The sequence below is a fragment of the Temnothorax americanus genome, unplaced genomic scaffold, assembly GCF_048541705.1.
Source record: "Temnothorax americanus isolate GAGA-0224 unplaced genomic scaffold, ASM4854170v1 Scaffold18, whole genome shotgun sequence".
In the NCBI taxonomy this organism is placed as follows: domain Eukaryota; kingdom Metazoa; phylum Arthropoda; class Insecta; order Hymenoptera; family Formicidae; genus Temnothorax; species Temnothorax americanus.
The window spans coordinates 3,642,233-3,664,635 of record NW_027509318.1 but is presented as its reverse complement, the minus strand read 5'-3'; the positions used below and the strand labels follow the sequence as shown (position 1 = coordinate 3,664,635).

The window sequence follows — 22,403 nt, the reverse complement described above, 5'->3', positions numbered from 1 at the left end:
TTAAAATGCAATGCAGTAAGACGGAGAAATTGTCTGTGAATATTTCAAATGTACGAGACTTCTCAAAATGCCCGGCGCAATTCGGATCAGTTAGAAGGAGAATTCTTTTCGTGCAGTATAGTCGTCCATTTCTCTCGCGATTCCCTGGGTGTGTGGCACGGCAGCTATCTCTTCGTGACGTAAAATGGAAAATTATTTTCTCCGCTGCGGAATGCGAGCTTTTCAATGTTCTATTTCGCCCACTTTTTCTTTGATAAATTTAAAGATGGATTTAACACGACCTGGTAAATATCTCGCTTTCACTTGCACGCTTTCGGGTTTCGAGAGATTGCTGCCTTCGCAAAAGTGGGAGGAGATGAAACGCGAGAGCCCATCTCAGATACCGCAGAAATTTAATAATTAATTAACGCACGCTGCATGATCTGATAATGCGGCGCAGACTTATTAATCACTCCCTCGGACCATATTTCGTACGATTAATTTCTAACACCATGCGTATCGAGCTTCGTAATTAAACTTTTTTTAATTACTCTATTCGAAAGCATAATGCTCCGCTTATGTATTAATTTGCTCGTACATTTCCAAATGGCTTTGACAATAAATAGCGTAATTGTTGCCTGGGAAATAATTATAATTTTAAATTATAAAGTATCTTATATATATCGTAGTAATTTATGATACATCAAATTACATCTAATGTAATTTATTATTTATATATCTTATAAAATATACGTGATATAGAGAATGTGTAATTAAAAGAGAGAAATTACATATTCACACACCAGACAACTCGAGAGAGCCATCAATGCTTCAACATTAATAAAGCATACCTTCTCTGTGCGGGCAATAACGCCGGTTTTCGCGGTCGAGAGAAAGCGGGCGACCGGGCGACCGGGCGACCCCCGGGACACCCCGCATATTCGTGCAAACGTAACAAACGTAATTATCTCATTATTGCATAAAGAGGTATTTTTCGAAGGACGCGCGGCAAACCGTAAAACTCGGGAACGCGAAGCTGGCGATGCGATGCGATACGATGCGATGGCGATGGCGATGGCGAGATGGCGAGATGGTCGTAAATTGCATACACTGTGAACGATGCACTTCTGGCAAAAATGCCGCAGGGTTCGGTTACGGCGGCCGCGCGCGCTAAAAAAGGACGAGACGAGCGGTTAGACGAAGGAACCCGAACGAGAGCCCAGGGTCAATAACATACGTTTTGACTTCGGCTTCTTTTTCTTCGCGAGATAATTCGAGGGCGGGCACGCAGCCTCCGGGCGAAGAATGCTCTTTCGTGCCGACGACGCGTTGCATATATCGTATCCTCTCGCATCCGACGAGAGATACAATGACATTCAACTGCGTATACCGTGACACGAGTAATTGCCCTCTCAATTATTGAAGAGCGTACCCTGTGTGTGCAGTACGCGCAAAATGAATAACACGATCGTTACTATAGCGCAATTATTTACGATCGGGGCTCTCCGAGTCGCGGCGAGAAAAGATATGAATGACATTAAAGCACTGTATATACCCCTACGTGTACCAAGCAGATAAATCACCAACGCGCGCGCGCGCGTTTTATCTCGTACTGGTAGCGGTTATTTGAAATAATGATTCACGCGGAGCTTTCCGCAAATCATGAAATTATATTTATGTAAGTAATTTAGATATGGATAGGCTATCACGTGAAGAAGAATGTAATTAGAATTATACATTTTGTAAAAATAAACTAATGCTGTCGAGAGAATAAGGAAATTGACAAGATAATTTTGCTTTCGGAATAATTTAAAGAGCATTTCTATACAAAAATTGGGAAAAGATATGAGCCTCGACTGTAATTGCACCCTGTTGCTTGTCTTTCAACAAATGAGCATCGAACAGCTTTCAGCATTGAAGGAACGGACGACTCGCGTAAACAATTATTAATAGCCGCTGCAGGAATCTTGCTGAATCAGGGAAGACAATTGTGTAACGTAGATACCCATACTATTTCTCGCGTTTTGCGGGAGTGACGCGGCTGCATTGTTCCTCGAGGACGTGACTTCCTCGTGCCTTTGTAGCCTCACTCGCACCGCACCGCACCTCACACGTGCTGCGTCTCACACGCGATACCATTCGATGCGGCTTTCGTTTGCTATTCTCGTTACCTCGCGGGTAAAACAATCGCAGGGGTCTCCCCGATAAGCTCGATCGGCTCAATGCTAAACGTGACCGGTGATAACTATCTGCATTTTCGATATATTGTCCTACATCTCTCGTCCCTTGTCCCTCGTTGAGTTAGTTGCGAGGCGAATCCCTGAATCTATTATCCAGCCCTCGGTCCGGATGGGTGGCTGAGAGGCGAACGACCTTTAGAACGCAGATATAATCCGCGCTAAAAGAAAATTTTCTTTAAAAAAGATATTAACAGATGATATATTTATTAATCAGCAACTAAATCTAATTTAAATGGTACTCAGTTACAAAATGCTAATCAATAGGAGATTTAAAAAATAAACGAGTCGCTCAAAAACGCGCTACTGAGATGATTTCTAAAAGTACAAAGGCCATACGTTAGTGCTACAGCGTGGTTTATCGTATTCGATTTATCCAACGTTTCTAATGGTAATTAACTGCGCTCATTAAGAGATAACGTATACTTTATTGAAGTTATCTTTATTAGTAGCGATACTCATCGCGAGGAGAAACGTATCGGGGAACGTGAGAAAAATGTATAAACGAACATCTGCGAAGGCTATACTGATTATTATATATTATATACTGACTATTGTATATATGCACACACGTTACACTATATGGGAGCCGAAGAATACGGAATTTATATGATTGTACGAAATTAAAATATTGCGACAAGATATTTGTTTAGCTTTACAATTTATTACGTTTTATAGTTTTTTTTTTCAAGCCGATTGTGTATTGTGTATTATCGGGATTACCGGGATCTTCTACCGCTCTCCGACACGCAGCATTTATTTGTTTCATTCTTCGCACCTGTTCTCTGGTTGATTGCTTCTTGTAGTTATTTTATTGTTGTACTACTAATCGGTCAAGCGTGATAATTGAGACTCCAGGGTTAATGTAATAATGAAATGATTCTTCTCAATGATAAAAATTATATTACTTGATTTTATATTTCTGTTAAACTTATTGTATCCATAATTTTTCCAAAAATGCTGAAATGAATGCAGAGTATATTAAATTTACAAATAAGTATCAGTTGTGCGAAGCACAGACGCTTACTCGTTATATCTTTCTCCTTGTCCCTTACATTTTGTTACGTCTCGGACCTTATTTATCGAAAGACGCGCGCGCGTCGCCGACAGCCGAAAGTCTCCGATTGCCAATCCGATGGGGAGAGAAACGATCTTGCTGTTCCTGTTTCTGCGGTTCGCGCGCACCCGGGACGACTGCTGGGTGTGTGCGCTCGGAATGCGCTGAAACATTGCGGCCACGAGAGCGGCCGGGATTAAATCTTGATGCATTGCCGTTATCCACGCGTGAATTTTTGCGCGCGGGCATTAGAGCCGCACGGTGAAAAAGTTATCAATTTATTGCACGGCCGGCGTCGATACGCGATAGCGCATAGCGCCTGCGCGCACAACCCTCCCGGCGAATTATTAATTGCTAGCCCGATCGCAATTGTTGTTCCAAACGAGTTCCCCCGCGCGTCCTCGTTGGTTGTTTGCGTTGTATAACTGCGCTTATCGCGATCGGCCGCCACGGTGTCGTTGGGTGTATCTTAAAAGCGTTGCTACCTTCGTTCTCGCGACGCGCTTGCAATAATTCATTAATAAAATCTATAATACATGTTTATATGAGCGTCTTTCTTTCTCTCTCTCTCTTCCCCCCGGGTTTTCCCCCCCCTCGTTCCACGTGTCGAACCTTGATATTTCTCTTTGCCGTACAATTATTGTCCGTCCTAAAATATCCCCGCGACTTTAACGGAATGATAAATTGCTTACGAAAGATTGGGAGCCATTGACATTCGCATTCCTCGCGATATTTCCACGTGCCGTCGATTTTTGTCGGACCAGTTTCGTGCGGAATCCGACGTGTACGTTTTATCCGACCGACTCGCTGGTAAGTCAACTAATGTACCGTCTCCTATTGTACGCGTTGCGATTACATGATGTCATTCTGTACGTTATTTCAAGCTTATCCATTCATGCCTCGCATTTTTATGAAAGACCGCTGGCATGGATGGCGATTAAACGACGGAAGGTTACCGCGTGTCCCAGTCTAAGCTGTTTAGCCGCTGGACAATAATTGGCGCATGCACGATAATATTTATAATATAGAATACTTCAGAGATGGAGAGGATAAGAGTCTAGTTTAACAGGCGGAACTGATGTTTCCGACCGCGGCGCGCCGTTGCATCGACTATAACTTTATGTAACCGTGCATAATGCACATTATTGCACTAAATTATTTATTCACCATCGCGAGCGAATGTTTATTGTTCGTGATATGGATACTCTGCCGGAAGTTCGAACGCGCAGTTCTACACTTTGCCGATTAAAAATGTCATGCAACAAAGTTGCGAATTACACGAATACATTGTACGTTTTAACCATTGCCATATTTCAAGCTACCGTTGCTCTCGAAGCGTTACAATATTAATGTGAATATTAAATTCATATTTTATTTCGAATACTCTGCTTTATTCCGCGACATTACTCGAGTTAAATAATGACGATATCTGAGATGTTGTAGATTACAAAATATTTATCCTATGTCATAAAAAGTTTCTGAAGACGTAATCTAAAGTAGCTTTGTTTATAATAATATATGATTTTTTCTATTCTTATTACATTAAAATTTAATTTTTGCATAAGATGTAACATAATTTAAATTATTGTTCTTAAATAGAAGTAGATTATTTTAAAAATAAATTTTTGAATAAAAATGATACGTACATTTTTTTTTATATGATTTCCATAAATTAAGTCTAGTGTTAATGATAATTATCATTTATATAGTGTTATATTTATAAGTTCCATTCATTAATACAACGTTGGAAGATAAATAGGAAGATGAACATTTTATGTAATAATCTGATCATTGATATATCGGTCGTTCACGCGTTACAACTCCGTATTGGCCTTTCATATTCACTTGAGCAGTACAAGCTATTAATACGCGCGAATTGAAAGATACATCTTTACGTAAACGCTACGCACTTGGAGATACCGCATAACAGTCGTACAATTTCCGTTCGAAACGAACAAGCTTTCGAGCAACAATGAACGCTATTAAATTATACGCGCATAATGTCATACGTTGTGGACCGCCACAGGATATGGCTCGCAAGGTCTTGCCCAACGGGCCCAACGGCGACCACGATTCTCTCCGTTCGCTATCGTATACCTGTCATCGCACACGTAGACAAAGCATCCGCCACTAATCGAGGACCGCTAAGCCGCCTTTCTTCTTCGGCGAGCAGTTCGCTCGCGAACGAGAGACTAACGACTGTTGCGAGAGCCTCTTCCTCGAATAACGTCGGAGCATTTAGGACTCGTCGTGTCCTTGCCGAACGCTTACACGCGGATCTTTGTCTTGGCTCTCGTGCCCCGGGCGATGTTGCTAGAGATGGTAGAATTGTGCTAGCTACAGTACATTTAATGCGAGAAATACGTTAATATAATTAATTTGCAGAAGACTACAGCTTTTCAACAATTTCAAGATCGAATTCTTGAAACATTTTTTATCAACCTGAATTCTCAATAATTCGCACAATAAGACAATATTTAATAATTTAATAACAATAAAATTTATTATACGTGTATTTACATTCTGGAAGTCCAATTTAGAAACCTTAAATTCAACTTTTAGTATCGAATATTTTGATAAGTATCAATGTCTTGTTGCAAAAAAACAATCATTATATTTTTTAGTTCAGCACTCATAATTTTGAGATGTCCCGTGTGTAATGTAATTGACGGCGAACTGTTAATTATAAACACAAAAATTGGTCATGAAATCAATGTACAATGTCGTCACTTTCATTACGCCGTAATAGTCATATCTACATCCACTCGGCGATGTATATCAATTCGAGATTAATATCAAGATTGTGTCGTGGATATACGTCTCTCATCGCGCGTCCCTGACAGCGTACGAACGCGCGTTATCCGCGTTGCAAAGCGGTCCAGCCGCATGAAATTGAAAGTTAGCGTGGGCCGATAGCTACCGCCCAGACCGGTCTAAGTTTACTCGTACATTAAGTCGGTGATCCGGCCCGAGGAAATATCATTGGCCTGTGCGCGTTCGTCCAGTGTTCCTTAGCGGGAGTAGTAACGGGGGTGGAGATCCGCTCCGAGTCTCGCCAACTCTCGCACGGCCCGCGATATCGCGCGAAAACAAGCCTGTGGCAAACAGCGTTACAAAGAATGCAGATACCTCGCTTCGTTTCGCGATTGATATAGCGCGACTCGAGGTAAAGGGGGAATTCACGTATTTATGCGGTTTTAATTCGCGAAAAAAAAAGAACGGCGAGTTAAGAGAACCTGACTAAACGGCCCGTTGCAAATGGCATTTCGCGACGACAAAAATGACAGGCGAATTCCGACAGGTTTTACCTTCGTAATGGAGAGCGTATGCGGCCCTGTTGAAGTTCGTTGGGTGCGCTATATATATTTTTACGTCCACGTTGACACGTTAAAAGACCCGGTTAGCTGTCAACTCTCGAAACCGTCTCTCTCACGGCAATCGGCATCATAGTTATGGGCCGTGATCTGGAATGGCAATCGCCGGGCGAAGTTAGTTAGTGCCGATGCTGCTGTTGGCACAGTACTGACTCTGATTTAAATATTTACGAAGGTGGAAAGAGCGGTCTCTTGGCGATGATGTTTCCTTAGGCGCGAATCGTTAACGCGGAGGACGTGTCGAGGAAATTCCACGACCGCGTTGGCGAGGAGTGCTATTTTGCTCTAGAATGCGATAATTGCCTACGTTCGTTCGGGGGGAGGGGGGTGGGGGCTCCGAGCGCTGCACTGGGTCTAATTCCCGTTCTCGTTCTGATTGCAGGTCGCCGGACAATTATTGGACACGGAGTTTCAGCCGACGGTGACGGCGACGTGCAAGGGCGGCTACATGACGATTCGCGTGAATCTCAATCAGAGTTTCGTAGGTGCGGTCCATGCGCGGGACCATCGTACCCCGCAGTGCATGGTATCGGGCAATGGCACTACGCACGCTACCCTGGGTATCAATCTGTTCGCGTCCCAGGATAGTCCCGAGTACTGCGGAGTCCTCGTGAACAACGTGAGTCTTCGCCGAGGTCTTCGCTATGATTATGGAAATCGTGGTACGCGCGCGCCAACGGCGATGGAATCGCAGCCGCGAGAACTAGCATCGGTTACTTCTACGATTCGCGGATAATTTGTTTGACCATTTTATCCTATATTATGTGCACTACGAGCCTTAAGTGTAATTTCAAGAAATCAACTTATTACACGAGTAGCTTTACCACGTGTAAAAAAAAAGAAGATGTTCCGCCGCCCAAGGGGAATTTACGTTTTACACGTTTCGCGAGGATGCGGAGAAATTAGTATTCGCGTCTATTTAGATGAGAAGTTCCAGAAAATTAATTGTTTTGAGAAGGTTACGGTCACGGTTAACGCTGATTTACATACTTGGCCACTGAAGACACCTAGAGAATAACGTGAGAATCTATCATATATATGGAGATTATACGATTTGCATTTGAATCCCTCTCTTTCCGCCGAGGTATTATTTGTTCTGCAAGTGTAACGCCTTGCGCGGCCGAAGACTTAAAGTCTTCTCATCTAACACATAAAATTTTCACATACACACATAATTCACAAAAAGTTTTCATAAATTTATTAATATATACTCGGAAACCGAAATTGGTATTTTAAGTGGGAAATAAGCGTAATAAGCGGCATGCTGGATTGTACTATGTTCTATTATTCTTTACATTTAAATATGGCAATGTATATTACAGCACACGGAAGAACGTTCCATTCCTATCGCTGTTAGGATACATAAAACGCTGGAGCTAGCGGACGACAAGTTTTATGTCATTACGTGCGGAAAAGCGGGTTTCAAAAATGCCAAGTAAGTTGAAGATTAATTATACAGTAATACACAATATAATAATATACAAACAATAAATAGCACGTTATAGCAAAATAAATCTTCGCAATTATTCTCTGTAATTCGTGTGTATTTATCATTACACGGTTTGCTTGTAGTTTTAATATAAGTAAATGCCAGTAAATTGTCAGAATGACGGAACCAACTATTGATGTTATACCTATGAGTTTACCTTATTTATGAACTCTCGCAGTGCTATCGTAAATAATCAGTCTATCCTGGGTTTTTCAAACGGACGAGAAATAGAAATATCTCGCGCCATTGGCTGCTTGACACGCGTGAAAAGCGCTATCTAAACGGGAAATACTATTCGCGAGGCTTTTAATCGGTCATTAGAGGCTCCGTGTTTTCTAATCGATCGTTGATATTTGCTATTCGGCACCGCTTAGCCATGCATTTCCGCTTTCGCAGCACGTTGATCGTACACACAGAAATACTTCAACTTACAAGAGTGATCAATTTAGAGAGTCAATACCTCGCACGACTCCGAATACCACAAGTTTTAAACGGTTGAACATTTTCTTACAAAATATTAATGTTTTACAATACTAATATAATAACTAACAATAAATAAAACAAAATTTAATTTAATATTTAGTATACGAAGGTAATATTACGAAACGTCTTTTTGGCTTGAAACACCAAACGCGGCTGATAAGTATTCGACGGTCATTTTAAGAGTAAAAAAAAAGATAATTTTACGCATATTAAAATATTGTCGTTTAATTACACGCTGGTCGGCGAAAAAGCTGCCCGGGCGGTAATAAAATTTAATTAGGCATCCGGGAATTAGATAAGTGGGGTGACGAATCAGTAATTAACATGCTTGCGACGCTGCGGTTTACCGCAAGTCTTTTTTTTTATTCTGCAACGAAAAATGCGGATGACAATTGGTATGCGACTGTTGTCAAATGGGGGTATCCCGCAAATGACAAGTAGCTTCTTTGTCGGAGTAACATCATATACCTTCTGAATAAATTTTCTTGGTTCAAGGCACTTTGGAAGTCGATACACATGACCCTGCGCGACTCGTTGGTTTTCTTATCACACGCGTGTATCGTCAGATGTATTGACTTGTTGACATGTTTTTTTTTTTACACATTTATCCATTCACTTCGATCGTAACCTCGATTAAACTTGCATCACGTATCATTTTCAATGATAAAACGTGCTGCAAAAAAAATGCGTACTCAGAAAACAACGCTTTTTGCACAGAAATGAAACTTCGTTGGTTTCCTTGCGCCTTTTGGACGGAGGTGTGAGAGTGCAAGAAGCTATATACGGTCACAACTATACTCTGCGTGCCGAGATTTCACGCCCAGACGGTTCGTATCTTATATCCCATTCCGTCGTTTGCTTTTACGTCCGGACGATACGGACAAGTCCGTTAGCCGCGGTTTCTTCGTGAGATCTTGCCGTTCAAAGCAACTGATTCGTTGAACATTCAATTTGCAGGAATGTACGGGATTCGAGTCAAGAACTGCTTCGCCTTCAACAAGCTCAATTCCAGCGTGCAACTTATAGACGACAAAGGGTAAGATCATTACTTTGACATAAATTGGATAAATTGATACGATTTGAATGAAGATTTATGTTAACAGATTTAATATTTATCAATCTTGTAAACATTTATGTACGCTATAAATAGATGTATATTAAGTGTTTAAATGTTATAGTTGAAATACAAAGGTATTCGTATACTTTATGTGATATAGTTTGTTAAATATTTTTATTCTCTATCAATGCTATTTATTATTAACTATCTATTACCAACATAGATTCTACGATTTATTATCAATTTATTTTCAAGTTGATATGACGATAAAAGTGAATAATTTCCCCCTCTCTAATAGTTTTATATTGAATACATTTTCATTAAAACTTGTATTGCCAAGTTCCTTATTACGCAAAATAAGAAAGTTTCTGTTTATTATAAGTTTCATTCTTTGTTGAAGCGGATTTAGAACTTCAAAGGTTCTAATTAACGTAACTTTTTGGGAGCAAAGCGTTAAGCTAAGAGAAGTTTAAATTAATCATAACTTTATTTTGATGGATCAAAAAGATTTATCCAGATATATGATTATAAAAGAAGACGCGCAGTTTACTATTATTGTACTCCATAGTCGCTTTGACAATGGAAATGATCCACTAATTGTGATTTATTTTGATTTGCAAAGCTGTCCCGTGAAAGTGCGAATGACGAAATTCATATACGATCGAAGCACCGGTATAGCGGATGCCACATTGTTTTCCATGTTCCGGTTTGCTGACAGTTCAGAGGTGCATTTCCAATGCGACATCGCCGTGTGCAGAGGTAAAACTCATCCGGTGAATGATTTCCCATTAGCATCTCGTTACGAATGTAGGTTATAAAATGGCATTCAACTTTTACGACTCGTTGTTTTGTTGCGACATTATACGGCAGATAGCGATTCTCGTTCATTTTATGAGGAATCGCTTTTTACATCCCAAATCGTAAAAGTTACGATCCTTTTAGAATAAAAGTTTTAACAATCAGCATCATGCTGATTTAGTTTCACTGTTATATTAGATATAAAATTGCGTGTGCAGAGTACTATTTTAAAAGCACAATATTGTCTTTTAATCACTGCTGCCATGCTTTCATTTTTCTTGTTATTCATAAATTATTAATACTTTCGTGAATTTTAACGTGACGTGTTTCCAACATATAATTATTTTATAATTAATCGAGTATATAAAAACTTGAATATATAAAACATTTTTCGTTGCGATAACGGAACTAAAATTGCGTGCTTAGGAAGCTGCGGTACTCCCGTATGCGAAGGAGACAAAGAAGAGTTGGTAAAGGGTGGCTCTCCCACTAACGGACAAAGTGTTAGTAGTGAAGAAGGAGTGCTACTTGCCGGAACGAGCGTTTTTGTTCTCCAACCAGGCGAAAAACGAGGTAAGCCAAGTCCACTGTCGACGAATTATAACTGTTTTTGTCACTATTATATATATTATTATCATTATTCTTAATACGTCATTCTATCTATTCTTCTTCATCTTATAAAGAAAAATAGAGAGTCAATTTCCAATTCATAAAATTCTTGATTCATCTTTTTCTTGTATATTCGTAATGACTTTGATTTCCTACTGTCTTTTTTTTCTCGTCTTAAAGAAAGTTCTTCATCAATACTAATAAAAAGTTGATAACAATACACAGTACACGATATATTACAAAAGTACATTTTACAACATAACTAACGAAGAAATACTTAGCAACTCGCAATTATTTAGAACTTAGCAATTATTTAGAAAGTACAAAGTGAAAGTGAACTTTTAATTATTTTTTAAGAGAAGTTGCGCTTTTCTAATCGGAAACCGTTTGGTTTAAATATACGAAGTATCTCTCTTTATCACAATTTGATAAAGAGATCAATGAAAATGACTAGATTAACGTCCGTTGAAGTTTTTTACAGCATCTGGTTTTCTCAGCAGTTAATTTTGATAAGCTGTCGTGACTTGAAAAGTATGTTGCCATAGTATGTAGTCTGGAATGTGTGTGCGGTTTTCTTCTCTCTTTGCTCCCTTATTGCTTCTCTTGCGTATATGTCCCATTTACGTCTTCTTCCCGTGCGTCGCGAAATGGTCGCCTGTCGTATCTCTTCGTCATCCTGACCTGCATTTGAATCGCTTCGACACGCAACTTGCCAGGGGCTGTCATCAAATTATAATGTGTACTCAAACTGGCATAAGTGATCTCATTCCGCTTATCACACTTCTGAATTTTTTTGTCAGTCCATCCGGCATACAATCCCACGCTATTAATTTCCACAACCGGTTGTCAAGGATATCCTCGTGAATTTATGTCGTTAAATTAATTATACTATTATATAGAAATAAACTGAATATTTTCTTATCTCGGTAGATCCCGTGCAAAATAAAATAATGTAATTTTCAACCAGAGAGATAAAAGCTTAAAATAATTAAAACAAATTAGAGTTAAAAGACATTGTCAAAAGTGAAATGTATCGTTGAAAAATTATTGCATCACACACGTTTATATATTTTAATTATCCCGCCATTTGGCCATTTACTTATACATAAAACTTCTCTTTTATTAAGTTAATTGCTATTTTAACAAATGGAACTTGTACACTAATACTATAATTAATGATGTTTCCATTACAACGCACGTACAAAGTTACAAATACACGAATGCCTGTACCACGATACGAAAATTACATAGTAGCTTCTTCACATTCTCAGTTGTACAAACATTGTACGACGACGGCAGCGTGCACCCGCTGTGGCTTCTGTGGCTGGCGGTGGCACTCGGGATATTATTCCTCATCATGCTCATTATCAACATATTCCTGTGTTCGGCGATGACCTGTAGCTGCACCCGGACCGACATTATCGAGAAGGAGCCGTCAATCATTGAGGATTACGATCCGTACCGCAGCTGGCACGGTTCTCAATACGGGTCGAGGTTTGACTTAATTACCTATCTAAAAGCGAATCGCGTGACTTGCCGACAAAGTACCTCTATTAATTGCGCCAATAATATATGATTACGTATAACCGTACGGCATCCACCGTGCGGCGCGATGCTTACTTAAGTGGCTCGAATCGATTATTAATAAGCTAATGAAATTGCCGTCAGATTGCGAATTAATTGATACATATATGTATATGTATATATTTTTGAAATAATTGATTATAAAAAATTCGACAATCTGAAGATGTACGATCAAAGAATCTTAAGCATAAATTGCTCTCGGAAATTGATCGTGACCTTTCTAAGTAAAGTAGTATTTAACATCGCAGAGTCACGGCAATTAATATTTTACATTACACATCATAACATCATGCGATGGCGTGCCTTGAACGAGACCCCTTCTTGTGTTCAGGTATTCGTTAAACGGAAAGCAAGGATACGCCTCCGGCGGATCCACCATGAATTCCACGAGGTCGATATCGACGAATAGCGATCACTACGCGATAGTGCACTCCCGACCAGGAAGTAGATACTCCGGTCCTGGACAGAAGCATCATCATCATCACAGAGGGCCGCCATCCAACATCGGTTCGCACTACTCCGGAAAGTGACGTTTCCGTTAGCTTCATTTATCAAAAAAACTAGAACTCCATTGTTTTTTTTTTAACGTTACTCTAATTAAAACACAAATTTTATGTATATGCGTCGCTGTGGCATTATCCCAACCGCACGAGTGACAGGCATTCGGTTCAACCATAAAACTGCCGATGCAACCTTAGATGAATTTAAAATATTACATAAGAGGTATAAAGAGTATTGAACAATATTAAACAATGTGTTAACCTTTTTGATTACAAAGGATTATTTGGAGGATTGACTTACCCCATTTACCGCTTTCTGGCTAAAAGTCAACTTGCTACATTTGCCGTACTTGAGATAATATAATAAAAAGAAAACTGTTGCTTTAACATTAAGATATAATAAATTAATAATAACGGTTAAGAAAATGTTAATAGATCAAGTTCAATATCACACAATTATCGTCAATTCTCTTTCGACAATTTGAAAATATTTTGCGGCGAATGATGGAATTTGTATAATGCCGAGTATTATGCGTGTTTCACCGTTTTTCTCACGGAGATCTTTTTTATACTTTTGCACTTGTTAATAATATCAACGACAATAAACACCATGATAGATTCGGGAAACGCGGATTAAGTATATATATTAATGAGATAAATTGTCCTACGGATAAGCACGATATAAAACGATACGTATTCACACATTGGTATTTTTATATTTAGCTTTATCATTCGCGAAATGATTCTCGTGCTTTAGACTGCGTATGTATCATAATATAATAGTCATAAGCATAGACACTAGAATTTACAAAACTGTGCATTGATCTTAAATAAGATATATTAGATATAAATGCTTTTTGTACATAAATTCATTAATCTAAAAGCACACGTGTCTTTTATTTCTGTCGGCAAATACCATCGGTAATCCGAAATTATGCGAAACGTACCGATTATAGTGGAAAATTTCTTTCCTAGAGAAAACATCGTTGCTTCCCACTTGGTTTATATAATATCCATCTACAAATTTTTTATGCAGCCATTGTTTATATCGTATTTGTAAAATATTTAGAATAATTTTTTATTAATAACCGCAATGGTCTCTTTAATATACTTTCTGCTAGCTAGTCATATTCGAATTTATGTATTTCTTTCCACGATGTAGTCGACAATCATAGTTTGTACAGTATTTGCTTAAAATTATAACTTTTGCGGATGTAATAATAATAATGTTGCTTCAGTAACATGCGCCGAATGAGAGCTCCGAGGCCATTATTAATACTAATAACGCATCTCATTTTTATGTTCTCGTTTTGCCAGAACATTTTTTTTTCTACTTTCATATCCGGCTACTCTGTTATGACCTTCTAGGTAGGCGGGCTATGTTCACGTAAGAGTCATCACATTTCTTTGCAAAATATGCTCATTACACCCACTCGGCGAAGTATAGTAGTTAACGTTGGACATCTATAAAAACTTAGAGTTTTTATGCGAAAATTGAAAAATAAGTTTGTTAGAAGTCTCCTCTCTTCTTCTAAAGAAAAGCAATAATGTCGGCATGTCTATAATGGAAATATAACAATTATTAAATAGTATTTTTAAAAACGATTTATTATTAAACATACATTTTTATTATAGATTAAAATACGATTGAACGGTCCGCAGCAGTAGACTTGTGCATGCGCCCCTACACAAATATAACTCATTTAAATACTCCATATAAAGCACGAAAAATCATATGCATACGGATGGTAACTGACAATATTTATACGGGTTTAGTTACATGAATAATTACAGGGGAGAGAACTGACATTACTAGCTATGTGAATACCGTAAAATTTTCAGTATTACAATATTTACAACGATCGCTGTACCTGCTCGAAAAGTTAATCACAAAATAATTGCAGTAAATTTCTTTTACTGTAGCTTTTAATAAAATCGGAGAGATCCTCAAATTAGACAATTTGCGTGAATACTTAAGACAAAATGTTTGTTTTTATCTTCAAAGACTATGGTTGATAGGAAAGAGTTTTAACGAAATTAATGAAAAATTATTCAAGACGCATATAGGAAACTCTTTTATGAATTTCTCTGCAGTAAAAATATTTGAACTGCACAGCCTAAAAAATGAACATTTAATTTGTAAGACAAAGTAGTATTGTCACATATATTGTTATTTAGCTACCCTCAAAAGTTTGATTAGTATTACTTTGTGACTTTCTGAAAATGCGATGTGCAAACATAGCGTTAATACCGAGGATATACATGACGTTTCCGAATATTAAATATAATTATCTAAATGTCTTTTAGTCTTCAAGCCTTTTTAGTCTAGTAGTTCAATCTTATAAGATCTACTAATCAATTATAATAATTAACAGATTCATAATTAAAATTGCCATGTATCGATGTTGCAATTAATCTGATTAACCTTAACAATACGTAACACAATACAAATATTATGATTATTTCCGTACTGAAGATGGATTAGCTCGATTTAGGTATCTTGCATTCCTCATTGCTTGCGCATAATGAATCATGATTCATCGTTCGACGATGAAATCACTTTGTTCATCGTTGCGCCATGAGTGAGCCCAATGAATTTTAGATTCGCTTACGAGATAACGCAAAATCAACGTGCTCGTAATACATTTAATTAAACGGCAGGTACGTTTCTCCTTGATATCTCTTTTAAGAGCTATTTCCTATTAAGAATAAAATGATTATACAACAGGTTTAAAAACACAGCGTATATTTGCTATCCCACAAAACCGTTTTATCCGCGTCTATTTAAATAGATCGACACATACTGTCACAGTCTCCGAAGCCGACCGACTCGATTGATAGTATAAAAAAAATACATCCTTTCGCTCTCACATCGCGGATTCGCATTGGCTTTTGCACGGTCTCTAAATCGTGCTTCTTAATCCCAGGAACGTTCTCCTTTGCCGAGGCGAGAAAGCGAACGGCCGACTCGAGAAAGCAACAACACCGGACACTCCGCACAACTCGATAGTTCAATGCAAAAGGATTACGATTTAAAAAAAAGGATGATTTTTCAGTTGGTATTTTTATCGTGCTAACGAGGAGACTTGTGCTATGTAAAATAACGTTTTTTTTTTATCAATTTACCTTAAGCCTTAAAACTAACGGTTTATGAAAAAATATTTATATGTTAAATGGCTATGTTAAATTACCTTTTTAACTTTCTTTTATTTTTATGATAGTTGGAACATAGATTTCCTTATTCTTTCCCTTGGCTTGGTAATACCAACTGAAAAATTCGGTTTTACGCTACATTCCTTTTGCATCAAGCCGACATGTTAAGTACGTTTCACGCTTACGCTATTGAGTGTTTTGTCTCTCGGTGATTCTAACGAATGTATTTAGCGAAATGTACCAGGGAAATTTTATCTACACGTATAAGGCACGACATACACGCGCGCGTGTGATTACCTCGCGTATCTAAGAGTAGTGTTTCTGTATATGACCGAACGATTTAAGCGTTAATTGTGAGTTGCGTATAAATGTATTTTCTATAGAAAATTGAGGCACCATGAATAAACGTACAGCTATTATTGCGCCGTATGCGTAGCGCGATATACTAATGATAACGTGTCAGCCTGCATCTCTGTGTCTTCGCGACAGATCAATTTGGAATATCGTCGAATTTCGAAAGATACTGCAAATGGTAGGTTTGAAAAAAGAAATAAATATTAATGTATTGATATAACCTCGCTGAGAACGTAGCCTCGAGAAGAACGCTAGTCATTAACATCGCAATTTGGACCTTGATACGACATGCTTGAGGTTTTTACGTGAAATTTAAGATAGCCGATATTACACTAATACTTTCATCGATTTAATTTTATAGGCTGATAGAACAATGACAAAACGCGCAATTTCGGGCATATATATATATATATATATATATATATAAGCGCGAATTCACTTATTCCTAACTAAAAGACTTTTAGACGCCTGGATCTGTCGAGGGAAACTCGTCACTATTTGTTGTAGTCACGATTAATCGCATGATACATCGTCACCAAGTTATTATATATATCTCGTTATTATTTTTTCTCCGGCTTTAAACGATGAACAACGTGAAGCGTACGACAAAATGTAGTCACAAATAAGATGATTAAAATAATAGATTGATCAACGAAAATAAAGTTAAACAATTTACAGTTAATATTTAGAGTTAATCGTTGTAAGCTTAAATAAATATTATGCTTCACAAATAAAAGATAATTTTTATCTTTGTAAGTAATTGTTTCAAAGTTGATATAGCAGGGTCTTTAAATAATTTTGATAAGTCGCGGATTCCGTGATCGTACAGATCCAGCCTGTTGGAAGGGCATTTATCCTAACGATAATTTTCCGCCTGGACCGCCATCCCGGCTTCTCGGCGATGCCCCTCTTACGCTACGTAACCCCGTTACTCCCACATTAATATCTCGTTAAGTATAGTGACTATTTCTACATTATTTACAGAGCGTTACAAACGTTAGCCAGTAACGTTTGTACGTTTCCCGCTGAGATGCTTCACTCGCCACATCGGCATTTGCGGATTCGCCATTGCAGTTACGGATATAAGCCTTACACATCCTGTAGATATTTTTCGAATATTTCTAGAAGACATGCCCAAAATATTTTCCGCGACATGTTTTACAGTGAAATTGATGGTGACAACTAAATTTTAGAATCGTGAATTATAAACGGCAGTGAGTGACAAGCAAGGATGACGCGTAATAGACATAGCATAAATAACAGTGATGGGTGAAGCATCTGGAATATAATAAATTATCAACTGCCGGCAACATTATCTCTCAACGTTTAAAGTTATTGCACCTCTGAGAATGTTGGTCGTTTCGCGATGCCCAGCGGGGGCGTCGATCGCCTTTTTTTAACCCGTTGTCTCGCGAGTCTCCTCAACATCTGACTTTCCTCTCCATCGTCTTTCTCGCTCTTATATAGTCACTCTCGCGAGGCAACGGGTCGACATCCGTCGGATTCCTCGCTCGATCGATCGCCGTTCTCGAGCTGAGCACGCTCTCGAGAACGGTTTACGAGGTTGCATAGTTGAAAAAAAAAAAAATCAATATTACAGGCTCTCTACTTTACAGGAATATGCTACAAGTATTGTATGGACTTTGGAGCGTCTCTCCCTCTCTCAGTTTCTGAGCTCGTCGTTCACACATTAATGAAGGAACGGGTTCAGCGCGTTCAGCGACAGCGGTGGCGTGATGGGTGGCAAATGGTCACCGCAGGTCGGGAAGTTCGGCGGTATTGGCGGCAAATCCGCCTGCGTCCCGACGTGCAGGATCAGATTCATGCCGATCAGTATGTGGAACAAGAAGTGGCAATGGAACAGCCAGTATCCTATAAAGAAGCTCGGCGTTAATATTTCTGCTTATAATATTAAAATAATAATTGACGTTGATTATGACGACTATTTTACACCGCAATAGCCTGTGATGATAAAATTTATAATCAAAGTAATAGTAGCTCTTTTTAGTAAATGTTCATAATTTAGCAGCAATACTTATTGATTTTATCGTTAGAAGTTTGAATTATAATGATTGTAATTTAATTTATTATAATTCTAATTAAATTTATTATAATAAATGATTAATGTTATGGTATTAATACCATAACATTATATTAATACCATGCTTGTGAAGCAAATACAAGATTAATCTTGTATTGGTTTAACAAGTATGTGGGAATAATTTTGTTTAGTATAAATCTTAATATTTTATTATGCGATATAAGCTATTTCAAATACACAAACTTTTTTCATTAATATGGAATTAATTTTTATAACAAAAATAGTTCTGCTAATAGCTTTTGTTACTCAACCCCAAATGTTTATTTGCGAGAAATTATTTCTAAAATCGCCAAGTACGAAGTTGACCGGATATTTTAGAGTATAGTTGAACAAAACGCACAACAGAGGTAGGTCAGTGCATGCAAATGTGCCGTGACTGCCGTGCAAACTTTCGCAATTATGCGAGCAGCTATACGAACGGAAGCCGCTTTGCACCTCATCGGACTATCGCGCGAGAAGTTTTCAATTGTCCTTGTTAACTTACCCGGATTGTCCGCGCGGAAGCGAAAGATGACGTAACCGTTGTTGGGAACAGCGATGGTGTCTTTAGCGGGGGGCAGGTTGAACTCTCTGTGCAGGAGACCTTTCTTATCGAGATCGAGGGCGTGCTTCAAATTGATTTTCTTTACGTTCCTATCGGGAGAACGGCCGATACCGACTACGTTGAACGCGTATCCGTGCAAGTGGAATGGATGCGACAGGTTGGGTTGTTGTACTGTAATCAATCATACACAAAGGCTTAAAAAAAATTACGTAGCTTTATAAGATTAATGAAAACAAATTTGTTTCACGATCAAAAAATTGTGTTGTAATAAAAAAGAAATTATAGGATCAAAAATATAAGATTTTTGCGCTCCTTTTTAACGCGATTTCTTTGAAGTGCAACTTTTTATTCAATACCGGAATAGTCTGTCTGAAGACAGCTAGTATAATCATAGTGAATGCGGTGTGCATACCTTCGTCTACGAGAACCACTTCGACGACCGCGTTATATGGAATGTCGACCTGATGTGTGCACATACAGTTGGCGCCGCAATCAGCTGGTCTATTATCACCGTTACAGAATTGTTCAGGTGGGATGTCCTCGAGCTGCGAGATTGGAGGCGATGGCGGGAACGTGAACGAGATCTCATCCACGAGGGAAATCACGTGGTCACCGGTCGGCGCAACTGCGGACATATCGGAATTATACAGTGAATCGTTTCTCGTGTATTAAATCAATGTAAAATAAACTCTAAAGTGAAAGAGCTTAAAAATCGTGTAAAATGTTACAAAAAGTTATATGTATATTTTTGTTTAAAAAACTTCAAAACCTCAAATTAATTAAAATATATGCAATTGAAAAACGCAACGATGGTTCCGGAACACTGTACGTTTGATTCCGTTTCAATATTAGTGCTTTATTCAGTTTGTTATATTAGCGAGTCTCGAAGAAAAAATACCGCCATAGCAAATGTATCTTGTGAAGTACCTACTGAAATACCTCGCGTAATTTTTGTAGCTTTAGGGATCGCATGGTGTTGCATGCAACACGTACCTAAATTGTATCCCTTTTCGAAGGGGCACATCTTTCTAAGAAAGCCTAAGAAAATGCAGCGTCTACGCCAAAATCATACGCAATCATCGCGTGATGCGTTTGCTTCCTTTTTGCGAATTAAGATAGTTATTAGCGCTTTCTTACCGAGGAAGCGATTGTAGGTTTGCGGCTGGAAGACCTCTTCTGGTCTGTACAACAGGAAGCGGAACGGCAGGAAGATCTTCACGTCAGGGCGTTGCTGCAGAATACCCTCATCGATGTGACGAGCGTTTTTCAGTTGGCTCACGCAAATCGCATCCTCGCGCTGTCGGTTGCAAATGGCATCCAGAGGATTCAGGACCTGAAGAGAAAAAATGCTTGAAGGTTCGTTCCTTGCGCCTTGAGCTTTATTAATTTATTAAAAGACATTCTTAAGTCTATAACTTCTAACAACTAAAAATTGTGTTGTACTAAGCTCACATCGTATACAATTAATTTTTTCACACTTAATATCTAACACGAAGCGTATTCTATAGAATATAAAAGCATATTAGTTCCTCACTTGTAATATAGTCGCATTAATCCTTTCAAAAATTTATTCTGAATTATAATTTATAACCATTCGACAGATTTTTCTTTTAAATAAAAAGATTTTGAATTTGAAGGGATTTCAATTCAATTTCAATTTATCAGAATTTTTCTTCTATACTTAATATTTTGCGTAATATTTTTTTTTTTTTTTTTTTTTTTTTTTTTTTTTAATGTGTTACGCACATCTTTTCTTCTATAACTGATATAGATTAGAAAGCTCTCTATTGTATCGTTTGAAGATAATGTTCAAATCTTCCTCTGTTACGTTTCGTTCATATATACAAGTCACATTAAAATTGATGTCTTAGTTGACTTAGTTAAAACGTACAGATATTATAGTATTTAAATTTAAATAAAAAATTATAGTTTATTTTTACGATCTATGTAGCGTTTTTTCACTTGTCTCATTCGCACAGATGGCAGTGCATACAGAGAAAAAATTTCATAAGATCACAGAAATTGGATGTATTTTAATTTTATGAGAAAAATTTAATTTTGTCTTTACGTCAAACGAAGAGCTATATGATACGTATATCTTTGATTTCTTAATATAGGAAATAAATATACTTACAACGCCCTGAGGAAGACCAAAGTCATACGTAGGCGGTAGAGTAGATGGTTGATAAGGACCACGAGCATATCGCAGAATACCCAGCTGCTGCGCTCGCTGAATTCCGCATTCTCCGAGAGAACGAAGCTGAATCCAATAAGCGCCGACAGACTGATCGGCATTTATGACGAAATCGTAACGTTCACCTAAGAGAGAGAGAGTACAACTGTATGTGCCACTTGGTGCAGGATTGACAATGGAATCAACTTTTAATCAGTCTTGAGAAGAACGCACCATTAAGGCGCTGATTGTGTTCAATCAAATCTGTCATACGAATAATTTTCCTCGATATCATTATTTAAATCAAGCATTTAACTGAATTAATTATTTGCCAAATGACATTTTAACTTATTAAGTTCATGCATTTACAACATGCTTCAGCACGCTTTAGTGATATACCTATATATATTTTTTTTTGTGATCTATAATTATTCTAATATAAAAAAAAATTAATCATCTTTTTAATAGTAATTTTTCTGCTTGCCTTGTTTCATAAATAATTTATTCAATAATTGTTTAATTTTAATAAAAAAATTTTAATGAATTTGGATTAGTTGCTTTACCTGAGAATGAAATTATGGTATTCACTTGTACTGGCTGCACTGCTTCACCATCGGTGGCGATAACAGTAAGAGTATGACCCTCGACTGTAATTTGGGAGGGACATACTGATCCGTAGGAATTAATCAATCGGAATCGGTAACGACGACCTGGAGTTATCGTGAACACTTCGAGAGGCGTGTTCGTCATGAAACCGGTATTAGGATCCTGCAATAAAAAAATACAAGCTGTTAATGCAACAAAATATTGGAAAATAAAAAATTTCCGTTTAGTGATTATAATATAAATTTATTTTTTAACAGTAATTTACACGTTGTATGAAATGTCTGGAAAATCGTAAATTTTTTATT

At 37.9% G+C, this 22,403-nt stretch overlaps 2 protein-coding genes and 1 long non-coding RNA gene across 6 annotated transcripts in view; 1 reads left to right on the top strand and 2 right to left on the bottom strand.

Annotated features, from left to right (window-relative positions):
• LOC143896155 (uncharacterized) overlaps positions 1-14,053 on the top strand; it is a 28,411-nt gene extending 14,358 nt beyond the window's left edge. The window contains exons 2-9 of one of the 2 annotated variants that reach the window (XM_077403753.1): positions 7,030-7,266; positions 7,970-8,082; positions 9,337-9,446; positions 9,577-9,655; positions 10,299-10,435; positions 10,901-11,047; positions 12,355-12,571; positions 12,999-14,053. In XM_077403753.1, the coding sequence (XP_077259879.1) occupies positions 7,030-7,266; positions 7,970-8,082; positions 9,337-9,446; positions 9,577-9,655; positions 10,299-10,435; positions 10,901-11,047; positions 12,355-12,571; positions 12,999-13,197 (1,239 nt within the window). In that variant the 3' untranslated portion in view covers positions 13,198-14,053. Of the gene's footprint in view, positions 1-7,029; positions 7,267-7,969; positions 8,083-9,336; positions 9,447-9,576; positions 9,656-10,298; positions 10,436-10,900; positions 11,048-12,354; positions 12,578-12,998 lie in introns of both variants that reach the window. The other variant, XM_077403752.1, reaches the window with a different exon arrangement.
• On the bottom strand, positions 620-5,729 carry LOC143896323 (uncharacterized). Of its 3 annotated transcripts, XR_013256613.1 has the most exons (4): positions 5,371-5,729; positions 3,272-3,437; positions 2,940-3,176; positions 620-2,377 (listed from the first exon to the last, which is right to left on the bottom strand). It is a non-coding gene; the product is annotated as an uncharacterized LOC143896323 (long non-coding RNA). The 3 variants fall into 3 exon arrangements; XR_013256614.1 differs by lacking the exon at positions 2,940-3,176 and having other exon boundaries at positions 3,244-3,437; positions 5,371-5,728; XR_013256612.1 differs by having other exon boundaries at positions 620-3,176; positions 5,371-5,728.
• A 701-nt stretch (positions 14,054-14,754) lies between the features above and the next one.
• LOC143896154 (uncharacterized) overlaps positions 14,755-22,403 on the bottom strand; it is a 51,600-nt gene continuing 43,951 nt past the window's right edge. The window contains exons 6-11 of the mRNA XM_077403751.1: positions 22,056-22,260; positions 21,454-21,638; positions 20,457-20,652; positions 19,732-19,944; positions 19,260-19,490; positions 14,755-18,546 (exon numbers count right to left, since the gene is read on the bottom strand). Coding sequence (XP_077259877.1) covers positions 18,365-18,546; positions 19,260-19,490; positions 19,732-19,944; positions 20,457-20,652; positions 21,454-21,638; positions 22,056-22,260 — 1,212 coding nt within the window. The 3' untranslated portion in view covers positions 14,755-18,364. The remainder of the gene's footprint in view (positions 18,547-19,259; positions 19,491-19,731; positions 19,945-20,456; positions 20,653-21,453; positions 21,639-22,055; positions 22,261-22,403) is intronic.